Source organism: Phodopus roborovskii, unplaced genomic scaffold, assembly GCF_943737965.1.
Source record: "Phodopus roborovskii unplaced genomic scaffold, PHOROB, whole genome shotgun sequence".
NCBI lineage: Eukaryota > Metazoa > Chordata > Mammalia > Rodentia > Cricetidae > Phodopus > Phodopus roborovskii.
In genome coordinates this window covers 737,097-751,473 of record NW_026125538.1, presented here as the reverse complement: position 1 = coordinate 751,473, position 14,377 = coordinate 737,097, and the positions used below count along the sequence as shown (strand labels likewise).

The 14,377-nt window shown below is 35.4% G+C and overlaps 1 protein-coding gene across 1 annotated transcript; it reads left to right on the top strand.

Annotated features, from left to right (window-relative positions):
* The first annotated feature begins 5,767 nt into the window (after nt 1-5,767).
* Nucleotides 5,768-6,703, top strand: LOC127216228 (olfactory receptor 4K1). The gene has a single exon (XM_051176853.1). The coding sequence runs from the start codon at nt 5,768-5,770 to the stop codon at nt 6,701-6,703; it is 936 nt and encodes a 311-aa protein (XP_051032810.1).
* The last annotated feature ends 7,674 nt before the right edge of the window (nt 6,704-14,377 follow it).

The following is a 14,377-nucleotide window of genomic DNA, read 5'->3' as shown; positions in this document are numbered from 1 at the left end:
CCTCAGCAACAGGATAGATGAACTTGCTATCAAAAATAAGGGCAAGCAGACAAAAATCAAAAGATACCTTTTTCATATCTATTTGCGTAGACTGACACCAAAATTTGTTGTTCAGAATTAGTGTGGATCTTCCTACATCAAATGATACAATCAAGAAAATCCCTCATAGGTACAACCAGCTACTTGTTTTTTTAGTGGAAGATATATTCAAGTTGATAACCAAGAAGAGCCATGAAAGGCCCACCGCTTATTAGCTTGGCACACAACCAGATATCCTATGTTAAGCATAATTCCCAAATAAAAATAGTAACAGAAGATAGTTCTGCCTAATATAATATTACTATCCATCTACAACTGAAAACGCATTATAAATTTTAGAACAGATAGTAATGATCCAGGGGCATTCTTTTAGTGACTCATCATATGATGAAGAAATAAGGAAATAAAAACAATGTCTGCTTTATATATATATATATATATATATATGTATATATATATATATATACATACACACATTCTTAACAAAATATAGTAGAAGCATTCATGTCAGTTACAATCCTCACTTCTAAAATTGGTTTCAATGTCTTATAACTAACTACCTTCCTATACTATCAATTCTGTAATTCTGCCACAGTTAGGTCTTGGTTCTTTCCCTGGATTAGTAACTCATTATTTCAATATTGAAGATCCTGAGCCCTTTACAATCCTATCTGCACTGGTTTGTATTAAGTTCTCATTGATTTTAATCATAGGGTAAGGTAATAGCAGGTGATAGCTAGGGTGGTGGTTCTCACTCCATAGGTCACAATTCTTTTGGTGTTGAACAACTCTTTCACAGGGATCACATATCAAATAACCTCCATATCATATAGTTATATTATGGTTCATAACAGTAGCAAAATCACAGTTATGAACTAGCAACAAAAATATGAGGGACTGTATTAAAGGGTCACAACATTAGGAAGTTTGAGAATCAATGCCTTAGAATTAATAGTCCACATCCCAGGACTCCTAAAACTTTCACTGAGGTATAAAATTCTTGAAATTTAGTTGAATTTATTTCCAATCATCTGATAGGCATATGTGTTATCTATCTATAAATCTAAACTGGTTGCTGCTTCCTCCTTAATTTGTCCAGTCAGTACAATGTCATCAGCATAGTGGACTACTGTGATCCTTTATGGAAGAGACAAATTCTTTGTCAATCTGCACAGGCCAAATACTAGAAATGAAGGGAGATGTGGGACCCACCACCCCTGCATTTTTCACGTATTTATTGGTGGCCTTAATATCTGCAATTCCTCTAGGGGATGAAATGATGTTTTTTTTTTGTTTTGTTTGTTTGTTTGTTTGTTTTTTGCTTCACCATTTTCCTTGATAAAGGTAAAGTCAATGGCTTCCATTTAGCTTTTTCAACCACAGTACTCATAACTTCACAGATCAGGAAACTAATGTGAGAAATTTTCCATTTCTAAGTTTTCTATCCCAATTATACAGTTTGGATCTGTGGAAACAAATGAGTTTGAGGGCCTATTGAATGCACTGTAAATTAGAACTCAGCCAAAACTCCATCAATCACCTAACTATATAAGCTCCTGCTCTCATTAGAGGGCCACAGTGTTATTTGCAGTCTTCTGGGACCAGCATCAACAGACAGCTCTCTGACAAGGTCTGTAAAGCCTGACTTTCTCTTTTCTTCCCAGTATGCAGTCACCATTAGCTAGAATAACAATGGCTTTCTTCAGGCATAAAGGCCATGAACAGTTTTCAGTCCCCAGGGCTGGTTGTCCCTATCAGTTCCAATCTGGCTGGCATCCTGGAGGAGCCCTTGAGAGCTGCTGGTCTTCAATCTATGCTGGAATCCCAAAGAATCAGGTTCTAAAATCAGGGAAGGAATACTCCAGGTATAGAATATATGAAATTTTCAACAAGAACGAAGGCAAGCAATGTAAATTCAACTTCTTCTTCTCCTCCTCCTCCTCCTCCTTCTCTTCCTCCTCCTCCTCTTCCTCCTCCTCCTCTTCCTCTCTCCCTCTCTCTCTCTCTCTCTGTGTGAACTACTAAGCTGTGGTCCAGATTTAGTATCAGTCTTCTCACCTCAAATGCTCCCTTAAGAAAATTCCTCACAGGTGTGTTCAGCTGCCTGCCTCTCACTGATTCTAGCTGCAGTGAAGTTACCTACCAACATTAAATATCCCAGTTTAACCGATAGTTTCTTAAAATTAATCCTATTTTCTTAAAGAAGATATATTATATTTACATCTCTACTGTTTGTCTTAAAACATTTAAGCATATATTAAAATTCAACTATTTATTGTTTTAAAATATAAAATTTTCTATGACTTTTGGTGCTCTTTAACTTGATAGTAATTTAAAATATTTATTTTTTATTACTTCTATATTTATGACTGACCCTGTAAAATACATTATATTTTATCATTTATATCTATTGTGAATATTACCTATTTTATTTTAGATTTATAGGTATTTTATTTTATTTCTAATTTTGTAGTTTACATTCAAGACCAAATATTCATGAGAAAAAGAATATGGAATAAAATGTAAAATGATAAATGTTAAACTTACTATTATACTTTGCTATTGTTGAATTGCATCAATCCTGCAACTATATTACACCTTTTTCATAAGTGTGTCTATTTCATTTGGAAAAATTCAAATGTAATTATATCATTTCCCCCAGAATATTCTACTTTCATCATACTTTTGGTTCAGCGATCATTTTGGACATTGAATTTTTGCTATTTTTTAATTTTATTTTATACTCCAACATAGTTGTCACTCTCACATCTCCTCCTGTCCCCCAACATTGAATTTTTTAACAGTTTGAATTATTGTATTTCTCTCTAGTCTTAAATTTGTGTTTTTCCAATATCACTCTTTTGCAATTGATGATTTTGAAGACTACTTGAACATTGTTTTAAAAACAGAATGAAGTATTTCAATCAAATTAAACTCAAAGCAAATTTCATGATAATTTGTTTTTAAACATATTGATGAAAATCTAGCAGAATGTTTTTTTAGAAAATAAACTGATTCTATAGGAACAAAACAGCATGAAACACAGCCAAGATTACATTTACTTAATTACACAACATGTCTTAATCTTGGTCTATTTTTATGCATTTTAATATCTTACTTAAGTGCATATGTATGTGTGTAGTCACAAGGTAAGCAAATATAAATAGACCTAGTAATAGAGAATCTTATTTTCCATTTTATTACTTAAAAGTGGAATATACATCAGAATATTTGGAGATCTGGAAAGCTATATAAAACATGGTGAAAAGACTATTGATACATGGAGAAAAACAGAAAAAAACCTAAAATGCATGAAGAACCATTTTTAAGGGAGGATAGTTTTGGGTTCCTAATACAGATGATAAAATAAGACAGTAAATTTAACTTTATTTTTTGACAGACATTACTCTAAAGCAATTATAGTTACTTATTGACAGAAAGTCAGCGGCTGAAAAGTCATTTTTCTGACTAATTCTGTCAGTGCCAAGAAATCGCTGGATTTCAGATATATCTATTACCTGATTACAATAACTAGAAAAAAATTACATTTTTTGTTCCCATAAAAATTATTTCAAGAAACACAATTATTCTTGCTCAAGGATTGCCACATGTCTCTAGAGACACATTGCTTCCCTGATTGAAAGCAGCATATAAATCTTTGTATACAACGCCTTAGGCTGTTGTAGTTGTATGGTTGATAACAGAAGAGTAGAGCCAAGTTAAAATTGTACTACATTTTCAATATGAAGACTCTTAGGAGAAGATGAGATGATACATACAAACTAAAGAATACTAAATTCGATGAAAGTAAAGAAAAATAAGAGAAATTATTAAAACTGTAAGTACTAAACATGGATTATGAGAATATTGTTTACAGATGTAATTAATAAATATTTTAATGAAAAAAATCAGCAGCTGAAAGATGACACAAAAGGAGTTGTTGTTTTAGTCTGATTGGAAGTTCCATCCAGCAGAGGGAAGTTCTCTTTTGCCATTTTTCTTTTTTTCTTTTTCTTTTTTTTTTTTTTTTTTTTTTTTGTCTTGATGACTTCAACTGTACTGGTTTTGGGTAATCTTTCAAGGACTTGGCTCAGACAGAATCTGACAAAACAGGGAACTGTATTATAAAATTTTCTGCTCCCATGTAACCCTTTTCAAGCTTTCTATTTAAAGAGGATTTGCACATTAAATGAACAAATATTTATTGACTATTAAAATTTGCCTTTCATGAAGAATGAACTTACTAACAAAGTGATAGAAAGTTTTGGTCTAAGGCTTATAGTAAGTAGTGAGACAAATGTTATGAGTTAAAATAAAGACAAAAACAATTGTGCATATCTATTGTTCAGAATTTGAATGACCTAAGTTTTAATTTAGATTATACTTAAGTAATAAATATTTTTATGTAAACTAACTTGATCTTTCATCCAAAGTGATTCTCCTATGAGACACTTAGAAATCTGAAAAACTTCTTTCTGAGATACAGCAGCAGTAAAAGTTTCATTAAAAAAGTTTACAGGTGTTCTGTGTACGAAAACATAAATTCTACACGATGCAATAATATAACTCCCTTTGTACTTAAAATTCTAGAAATGAAAATAATTTGAGGGGCATCTGATTTTTTGCTCAATCATACAGTCTGCAAGTGGCAAATTTTACTAGTCTTCACTAGTGGGAAACCATCTTAGTTATTAGGAAGAAAATGAGATGTAACACTGAATCTGAAACAATCTCTTTAGATTTTGAAATTATAGGAGATTGGGATAGGATTGGATTTGCCTGTTGTTAAATGTAAAGACTAAAAACACTATCAATAGTAGATACCAAGAAAATAGAATTCTTAAAATAAAAGTGGCTCATTTAAAAATGTTTCTAATTTAATAGGATTTCATCAGTTCCCCCCCCCACCTTTCCTTTCTCCAGTGAGTGCCAGCATCCTTGTTAAACCCATCCCATGTCCCCCACCACCTTCAAGTTGATAGCCTCTTTTATTTGACTATTGTTACACAAAACACACACAAACACATGTGGGTGCACTTGCACAAATGTGTATAAAAGCAATCTGTTGAGTTCATTTTTTTTTGGCTTTGTGTACGTATGGTTGCAAGGCTGAATAATTTATAGTGGTTGAGTCTAGCAAAAATGATACTAAAAGATTAATATGTGCAAGCATATCACAGTGTTTTCTCCTTCTTCCTTCTGCTCTTCATGTTCAACCCCTCACCTCTTAATTCTTTGTTTTTCCTCACCACTAAATAAATGCCATTTATTTTACACACTGAAATGGAGTTTGTATTTCACATTTTGGTGATGGTAATATTTTTTTTTTCTATTTTAGAAAAGAAGGTGAGAAGTTAATAACCTGCTTCTGTTTCCTGCTTTCAAATCCCTTTGTTCTCTAGCACATACTACAGTATTTAGTTTATTTGTAATTATTGTTCCCAAATTTCTTAAAGTCTTCTGAAGGATTCATCATTACACTTATAAAATGCTGAAAATAAAGCAAAGCATCAAGATAAAAGTTATAAATTGTATTTTTCCTAAATATTTTATCCATATCTAATTATACTTATTTCTCACACTTTATTACATTTCCATACATGTATAATTAAATTAAATTGACACACTTAAAAGCTCACCATAATTTTCTTTATGAAATAGGTATATTACAATGCCAGTGATGGCAATATTTTCTTGATTTTCATTTAGGTGACTTTACATTGGACACATGGCTCACAGTAACGAATCCACGGTATCTGAGTTTGTGCTTCTGGGACTTTCTAAATCTTGGGGACTTCAGCTTTTACTTTTTACCATCTTCTCTGCCATCTATGTGACATCAGTCTTGGGCAATGTCATGATTATTGTCATAATTTTTGCTGACTCACATTTGAACTCTCCCATGTATTTCTTACTCAGTAACCTTTCATTCATTGATATCTGCCAATCTAACTTTGCAACTCCCAAGATGCTTGCAGACTTTTTTGTTGAGCACAAAACTATTTCCTTTGAGGGTTGCATGACCCAGATATTTCTTCTTCATAGCTTTGTTGGGAGTGAAATGATGTTACTTGTAGCTATGGGATATGACAGGTTTGTAGCAATATGTAAGCCACTACATTACAATCTAATTATGAATCGGAGGCTATGTATAATTTTTGTGTCTATATCTTGGGCAGTAGGTATTCTTCATTCTGTGAGCCACTTGGCATTTACAGTGAATCTGCCATTCTGTGGTCCAAATGAAGTAGATAGCTTCTTTTGTGATCTTCCCTTAGTGATTAAACTTGCTTGCATGGATACATACAGAATGGAAATTTTGACCTTGGCTAACAGTGGCCTGATATCACTGAGTTGTTTCCTGGCTTTAATTGTCTCCTATATCATCATTTTTTTCACTGTTCAGCACCAGTCCTCTAGTGGGTCATCCAAAGCACTTTCTACACTAACTGCTCACATCACAGTAGTGATTCTTTTCTTTGGGCCTTGTATTTATTTTTACATATGGCCTTTTAGTAGACTGTCTGTGGATAAGTTCCTTTCTGTCTTCTATACCATTTGTACTCCTTTATTGAATCCTGTCATATATTCTCTGAGGAATGAAGATGTTAAGTCAGCCTTGAGGAAATTGAGAAACCGCCATGTAAATCATGGAAAGAACTAAGGATCTCTTTGAAAGAGCCTCATATTGACTTAGAATGAAGAGCCTCCAGGATATTCTAGAATCATGTAAATTACCTTTGTTTGTGATATAAATGGCTAAGTTATAGAAATGACTTTTTGTCCTGAATGCAAAATAATTGCATAAAACAAGTTGTTGAGTAAAATTAAACATGATTTCAGAGAAAAATTCTCACTGTTCATAATTCTAAATGTACATTTAAAGGTATACATTTTATATACTCTTAAAATTAGGGCCATGTATTTATCTGAGTTCTCTAGAGAAAAAGTAATGATAAAAAAGAATATATAAGGAAATTATTAGAGTAGTTTACATGTTATAATATGGCTATTCCAACTATGGCTGTTCTTTAATAGAAAGACCTGGAATCCATTAATTATTTATTTCATGAGGTTGTATGTCTCAGCTGATATTGGGTACATCACAATCCAGAATTAGGCTTTAATACCAATGAAGGAATGGACTTTCCAGTGAGAGTGAGGGCAAACAACAAGTGCTTCCTTTCTTCCACGTCCTTTATGTAGATTGCCACCAGAAGATGTAGAACAGAGTGAAGGTGGATCTTCTCATCTTGAAGATCCAGGTTTAGTATCCTCAAATGATTTAAGTATGAAAAATACTTTATATATTTAATGGTTTATTTAATTCTATATGTATTCAAGTTGACAACCAAGAATAGCCATCATAAATTCACTTCTTGTCCTATTGGCACACAATCCCCTTATGTCATGTTTAATTTCCAAATGAAAGCAATAACAACATTATAATTTTGCCTGACATGATATAACTATCCCATGTAAAATCACAAACATGTTATATGTTTAACTAGGCCATAATTACATCAAATATGATATAAGTACCCCATATACAACTGTGGAATGCATTGCATATTTTAGAACAGGTGACAATGTCCCTTGAAGGACATTTTAGTATCTTATAATTTAAATATGATAGCCACTAATATTCTCCCAACTGATGCTATATACATGATAAAGCAATTGAGGAAAGAAAGCATAAATACCTGTACAAACACATTCTTAATACAATATGACATAAGCATGGAAGTTATAATCATCATTTCTAAAACAGGTCATAGGCTTTAGATGGTATTTATAACCTCATACTTGTGGTACCCAATCTTTATTTTCTCCACCCGCAGCAAGCATCTTGGGAGGTCTGTTTTTTTTTTTTCTTTTGTTGTTGTTTTGTTTTCCTGGAGGAGACAATCCATTATTCATGAAGAGTTTGGGTTCTTTGTCATTCTGTTAGGATTAGATTGTTGTAGTCCTCATTGACTTTAATTACAGAATATGGTAACTCTAAGAGATGCCCTAAAGTTCTCTATAGACACTATAGACATAATTCTTCTTACCTCCATTGTGGAGAAACAACTGAATTTCTTCTTGGTTATTCCTTCCTTAGCATGTTAGATGAAGGGCATCAGAAGCCGAAAGTGGCTATAGTGAAATCTGAGATTTAAGTTCAATGAAATATTTGTTGTGTCTTCTAACAGAAGCTTCTAACAGAACCAAAGCTTCTATGCCAGCAGAACTTAAGGTCATGGGAACAGGAAACACACATTTCCTCAGGATTACTAGGGGTGATAATTAATGGAATCATTCCATTTTGTACCCCTTGACTCCTGGAACTCTGGATCTCTGTTCTGGGGAGAAAAACAATACAATATATTGCATGCTTATTCAAAGCATATACCACCTTCTGAAGAAACTTGACTAACAGCCCTCCAGACCACTGCCAAGTAAGCAATTATATAATTATGTCTTCAAAAGGCCCAACAATTTTTCTAACAGGCCAGGTGCTTTAGGATGGTGAGGAACATGGTAAGACCAGTGAATTCCATGAACGTTAGCACATTACTGCACTTCTCTGACTATGAAGTAAGTTTCTTGATCAGAAGCAATACTATGTTGAATACTATAATGGTGGGTAGGCATTCTATAAGTCCGAAAATGGTAGTTTTGTCAAAAGCATTATGTGCAGGAAAAGCAAATCTATAACAGTACTAAGTATTCCAGTAGGATAAAGTGTTGTCCTTTCCATGAAGGAAGTGTTTAATGTAGTCAACCAGCCATCAGATTCCTGGATGGTAACCCTGATGAAATATGTCATATGGGGCTTCAGTATTTGTCTCTGGTGTTGACAGATCTGGCACTCAGTAGCAGATGTAGACATGCCAGACTTGATGAGTGAAGCCTATATTGTAGGGCCTATGCATATCCTCTATAGGGCCACTTTGATAATGGGCTCATTTGGGCAATGAGGTAGCTGACAAAAGCAGCTGATGGTCTACAGAACAGATCATCTTATCTATCTGATTCTTAAACACCTCCTTTGATGAAGTTATCTTTTGATGAGTACTAGCACGGGACACAAATATCTTCATATCCTTAACCAATTTGGAGAAATTTGTCCATACATCTCTTCTTATCACCATTCAAACAATTCATTGGCTAAAGCTCACCAACTGGTGTATATTTGCACAACTGGCCATTTCTCTTTCCAAAAAAAATATATGACCATTGAGTACAACCTGAAGTTCTGACCACTATAAGGATTTCACTCTGTCAGTGTCTTTCAGGGTTTCCCAGAAAGGGATTGTAATTCTTCAGCTATCTACTCTGGGTGGTGTCTGCAAAATGTGTAAACCAACAAGGCATAGTCTTCTCTACCTCAGTCAACTGACTATACAGTACACCCTAGGAGGCTCTAGGAGCATGCTTGTGAACAGAAGGCATTGTAACAATAGGAGAAGCCTTAGTATTTGGATAACTTCTTCACACAACTTGCTTGTGCCATTAAGAACTTGTCATACCATATCACACATAAACCATTTCTATTTGATAATGAACTGCTGCTGTGAACATCAGATATTACCATTAGAAGGAATATCTAATAATTGTAATACCTTAGAAGAAATAGTTCTGTATGTCCTATAACACTGGGCTCCTAAAAGTTTCACTGACATAGTAGGTCCTTGAAATTTGGTTAGATTTATTTCTCATTCTCTGGTGTGCATATATGTTATCAACAAGTCCAAAGTAATTGCTAACTCCCACTCACTTGTTCAATTAGTGTAATGTTATTGACAAAGTTGGCCAGTGTGACATTCGTGAAAGATAGAGGCAATCAAGAACACTTCAAACTAAGACATTACACAGGCATGAATAATTAAAATATTTTTGAGGTAAAACTGCAAAGGTATACTGCTGGCCTTGTGACTGAAAGCAAGAAAATTGCTTACAAAAATATATGCCCCCCAAATTATTAGCCATATCAGTTGTTGTATACTATTTATTTACCAGTATATGGGTTAATCTGCTCTAGTAAGTACATACATCTGGTCTGGTGACTGCAACCAGAAGCACTACTTAATTATGTCCTCAATAGTCAGCTTTCCTCTTTATGACATATTTGTCTTCTGTATTTGTGAGATAAGAGAGTTAAAGGGAGATGTGGTAAGAAACTCAACGCCTGAAAGTTTTTCTTTTTTATTTCAAATATCGATCCCAATTCCCTCTCCCTTCCTCTCTTCCTTCTTTATTCCCTCCCTCCCTCCCTCTCTCCCTCCACTCTTATGCCTCCCCACAACACTCTCCTCCCATCCTCTTGTAGGGTGATGCCCTTCAGGAGGGGACATCTAAATCTGTCAAGTCATTTGGAGTAGGGATTAGGCCTTCTCTCCTGTCTCTAAGTTAAGGGATTATCCATCCATGAAGGATGTGCTCCCAAGTCCTTTTGTGCACCTGGAATATATCCTGTTTCCATTGTCCGAGGTACCATAGACTGTTCAGGCCTTCTAGCTGAGGCCCATGTTCAGAGGGTCTGAGTCAGTCCCTCAGCTATCAGTCTGGGGCCCATTAGCTCCTCCTTGATCAGGTTGGATGTCTCTGTAGGTTTCTGTAGCCTGGTATTGTCCTCCTTCTCTGCATCTGGATTGCAGTTCAGCTCAGTATTGAGTTGTGGGTGTCTGCTTCTGTTTCCATCAACTACTAGATAAGGGCTCCATGATGGTGGATAAGTTAGTAGTCCATCTCATCAGGGAAGAGCATTTATGGTAGCCTTTCCAATGTTACTCAAATTGCTAGTTGGGGTCAGTCTTGTAGATCTCTGGACATTTCTCTAGGTTGTTTTCTCTTCAAATCTATACTGGACTCCTTTTTATGGTCTCTCTCTCTCTCTCTTTTCTCTCAACTATTCTTCCTCTGACTCAATCATCCTAGTCCCACTTGCTTTCCTCTCCTCCCCTTCTCTTTCTCCTAGTTCCCTCTCTACTCACTGCCCCCCCCCACTCCCCATATGCTCAGGAGATCTTGTCCCTTTCCTCTTCTGTAAGGGAACTTATATGAATCTCCTAGAATCCTACTTGTATCCTAGTTTCTCTGGCAGTGTGAATTAAAAATCTATCAATGTGATTCACCATATAAATAAACTGAAAAAGAAAAAAAAATGATCACCTCCCTAGATGCTGAAAAGACTTCGACAAAATACAACACTCTTTCATGATAAAGGTCTTGGAGAGATCAGGGATAACAGGAACATACCTAAACATAATAAAAGCAATATAAAATAAACCAACAGCCAACATCAAACTGAATGGAAAGAATCTTTAGGGGATTCCTCTAAAATCAGGAAAAAGACAAGGCTGCCCTCTCTCTCCATATCTCTTCAATATTGTACATGAAGTCCTAGCTAAAGCAGTAAGACAAGAAAAGGAGATCAAGGGGTTCCAAATTGGAATGGAAGAAGTCAAACTTTCACTATTTGCAGATGATATGATAGTTTAAATAAGCAACCCAAAAAACTATATCAGGGAACTCCTACATCTGATAAATACCTTCAGCAAACTAGCAGGATACAAGAAAAACTAAAAAATAAAAATATCAGTAACCCTACTTTACTCAGACAACATAAAGTATCTTGGGATAATGCTTAACAAGCAAGTGAAAGACCTATATAATAAGAAATTTGTGTCTTTAAAGAAAAAATTAATGAAGATAATAGAAAAAAGAAAGATCTCCCATGCTCTTGGATAGGTAGGATAAACAGTAAAAATGGTAATCTTGCCAAAAGCAATCTACAGAATCAATGCAATTCTCATTAAAATCCCAGCACAATTCTTCATTGACCTTGAAAGGATAACAATCAACTTTATATGGAAAAACAAAAGACCCAGTATAGCCAAAAACAACGTGTACAATAAAGAAACTTCAAGAGGTATCACCATCCCCAACTTTAAGCTCTACTACAGAACTATAGTCCTGAAAACAGCCTAGTATTGGTACAAAAATGGACAAGTAGACAAATGGAATTGAATTAAAATCCTGCCATTAACCCACACACCTATGAACACCTGATTTTTTGACAAAACAACTAAAAGCATACAATGGGAGAAGGAAAGCATCTTCAACAAATGGTACTGGCACAATTGGGTGATGGTGTAGAAGATTGCAGATCAACCCACATCTATCGCCATGCATAAAACTCAAGTCCAAATGGATCAAAGACCTCAACATACATCTAGCCACAATGAACTTCTTAGAGATAAAGTGGAAGGTACCCTAGAACAAATTGGTATAGGAGACAGCTTCCTGAGCATAACTCCAGGAGCTCAGACACTGAGAATGGCAATTAATAAATGGGACCTCCTCAAACTTAGAAGCTTTTGTAAGGCCAAGGACACAGTTGACAAGACCAAACGGCAGCCCACAGACTGGGAAAAGATTTTCACTAATCCTATATCCAACAAAGGGCTGATCTCCAAAATATACAAAGAACTCAAGAAACTAGTCAACAAAACACCAAATAACCCCATTAAAATGGGGTACAGAACTGAGGAGAGAATTCTCAATAGAGGAACTCAAAAAGGCTGAAAAGCACTTAAGAAATTGCTCAACATCCTTAGATATCAGGGAAATGCAAATCAAAACAACTTTGAGATACCATCTTATTCCTGCCATAATGGCTAAAATTAGAAACACCAATGACAACTTATGCTGGGAAGATGTGGAGAAACGGGAACACTCCTCCACTGCTGGTAAGAGTGCAAACTTGTACAGCCATTTTGGACATCAGTATGGTGGTTCCTCAGGAAAATGGGAATCAGTCTATCACAGTACCCAGCTATCCCCTTCTTAGGCATATACCCAAATGATCCACATCCATACAACAAAGACATTTGTTCAACTATGTTCATAGCAGCATTATTTGTAATAGCAATTACCTGGAAGCAACCTAGATGCCCCTCAATTGAAGAATGGATAAAGAAGATGTGGCACATTTATACAATGGAATACTAATCATTGGAGAAAAACAATGGAATCTTGAAATTTGCAGGCAAGTGGATGGCACTTGAAGAAACCATCCTGAATGAGGTAACCTAGTCACAAAAAAAGGAACATGGTATGTACTCGCTCATATATGGATTTGAGACATAGAGCAAAGTATCGCCTGAAAGATTTATGTTATTGACTGGTGTCACTAATTTCTACTGTGCTTCCTAGACTATGATATTTTCTTTGGTTCATCATTTTCCCAGGTAGAAGCAACTCCGATGGCTTCCTTTTTACCTTCCTGACTATAACAGCCCTCACTACATAAGTCAAGGAGCCAAACTGTCATTATCCTGACTTCTCCACTTATCTATCCCAAATACACATCTGTAACTGGGGAAATAACTACACTTTGGGTTCATGAACCACTGAACCTACTGTGAGCTGAGATTCAGATAGAACTCCATTAATTACCTAATATCCATAAGTCCCTACTTTAACTGGAGGGCCAAATGCTTCTTTGAGTCTTCCTGGAATCATTACCAATTCTGAACCAGCATCCAATAGATCCCCCAAAGTCTGATTGCTTCCTTTCCCCCAGTGTACTGTTACTCTTGTAAAAATGCTGAAGGTCACTATGAGGAAAGATGGCAGAAAGAGTAATAATAAAACTCTTAGGGTTTTTAGCAAATTCATTCCTCAAGGGCACATAGCCGGAAGGGTTTTCTTTTTTTTATTATTTTTAAAAATACTATTTTATTTGTATTTGTGTATGAAAATGGCTATACTGTCATTTTATATACATACTGATATGGGAATCAGAATTCAGTAACACGGCATTTCCAATGTATAGAGAACACAATCGTTTCCACTGTTACAGAAAGTAGAAGAGAAACCATGAGCAGTGATTTTCTTTCTCACTGAAGAACAGCACCCTCGAAGATCAAATCCACCGGTAAAACTCATCTACACTGAGACCACATACAGAGCAAAGTTAGTGATTGTACTTATGTATTATTTGTACTAAGCCATTCATCGTCCTCACACTCAATGTAAAGAAATAAAATATAATCTTAAGAAAAATATGTCCTCATTATTATTCTTAGGAAAAGAGTCTCTGTGGCTTGTGGAGCGGGAGCACTGTGTAGCAGGTGTGGGGAGCACCGTGCAGCAGGTGTGCTTGCTGGCCCCCAGAGCGTCAGTGTACTGTTCAGATCCCGATGTGCTGGATGGAATACCATCCATTATCAGGCATCCACACTAACTCCATGGGAGCTGCACTAGAATGAACCATTTTGTGGGGTTCCCAGATCTCACTAAGTAAGAAAAGACTTTATACACATAAATACAACAATTGATCTGTCTA

What these genes read in the sequence shown, in the direction of transcription:
- LOC127216228 (XM_051176853.1), top strand. Translation starts at nt 5,768, where the DNA reads ATGGCTCACAGTAACGAATCCACGGTATCTGAGTTTGTGCTTCTGGGA.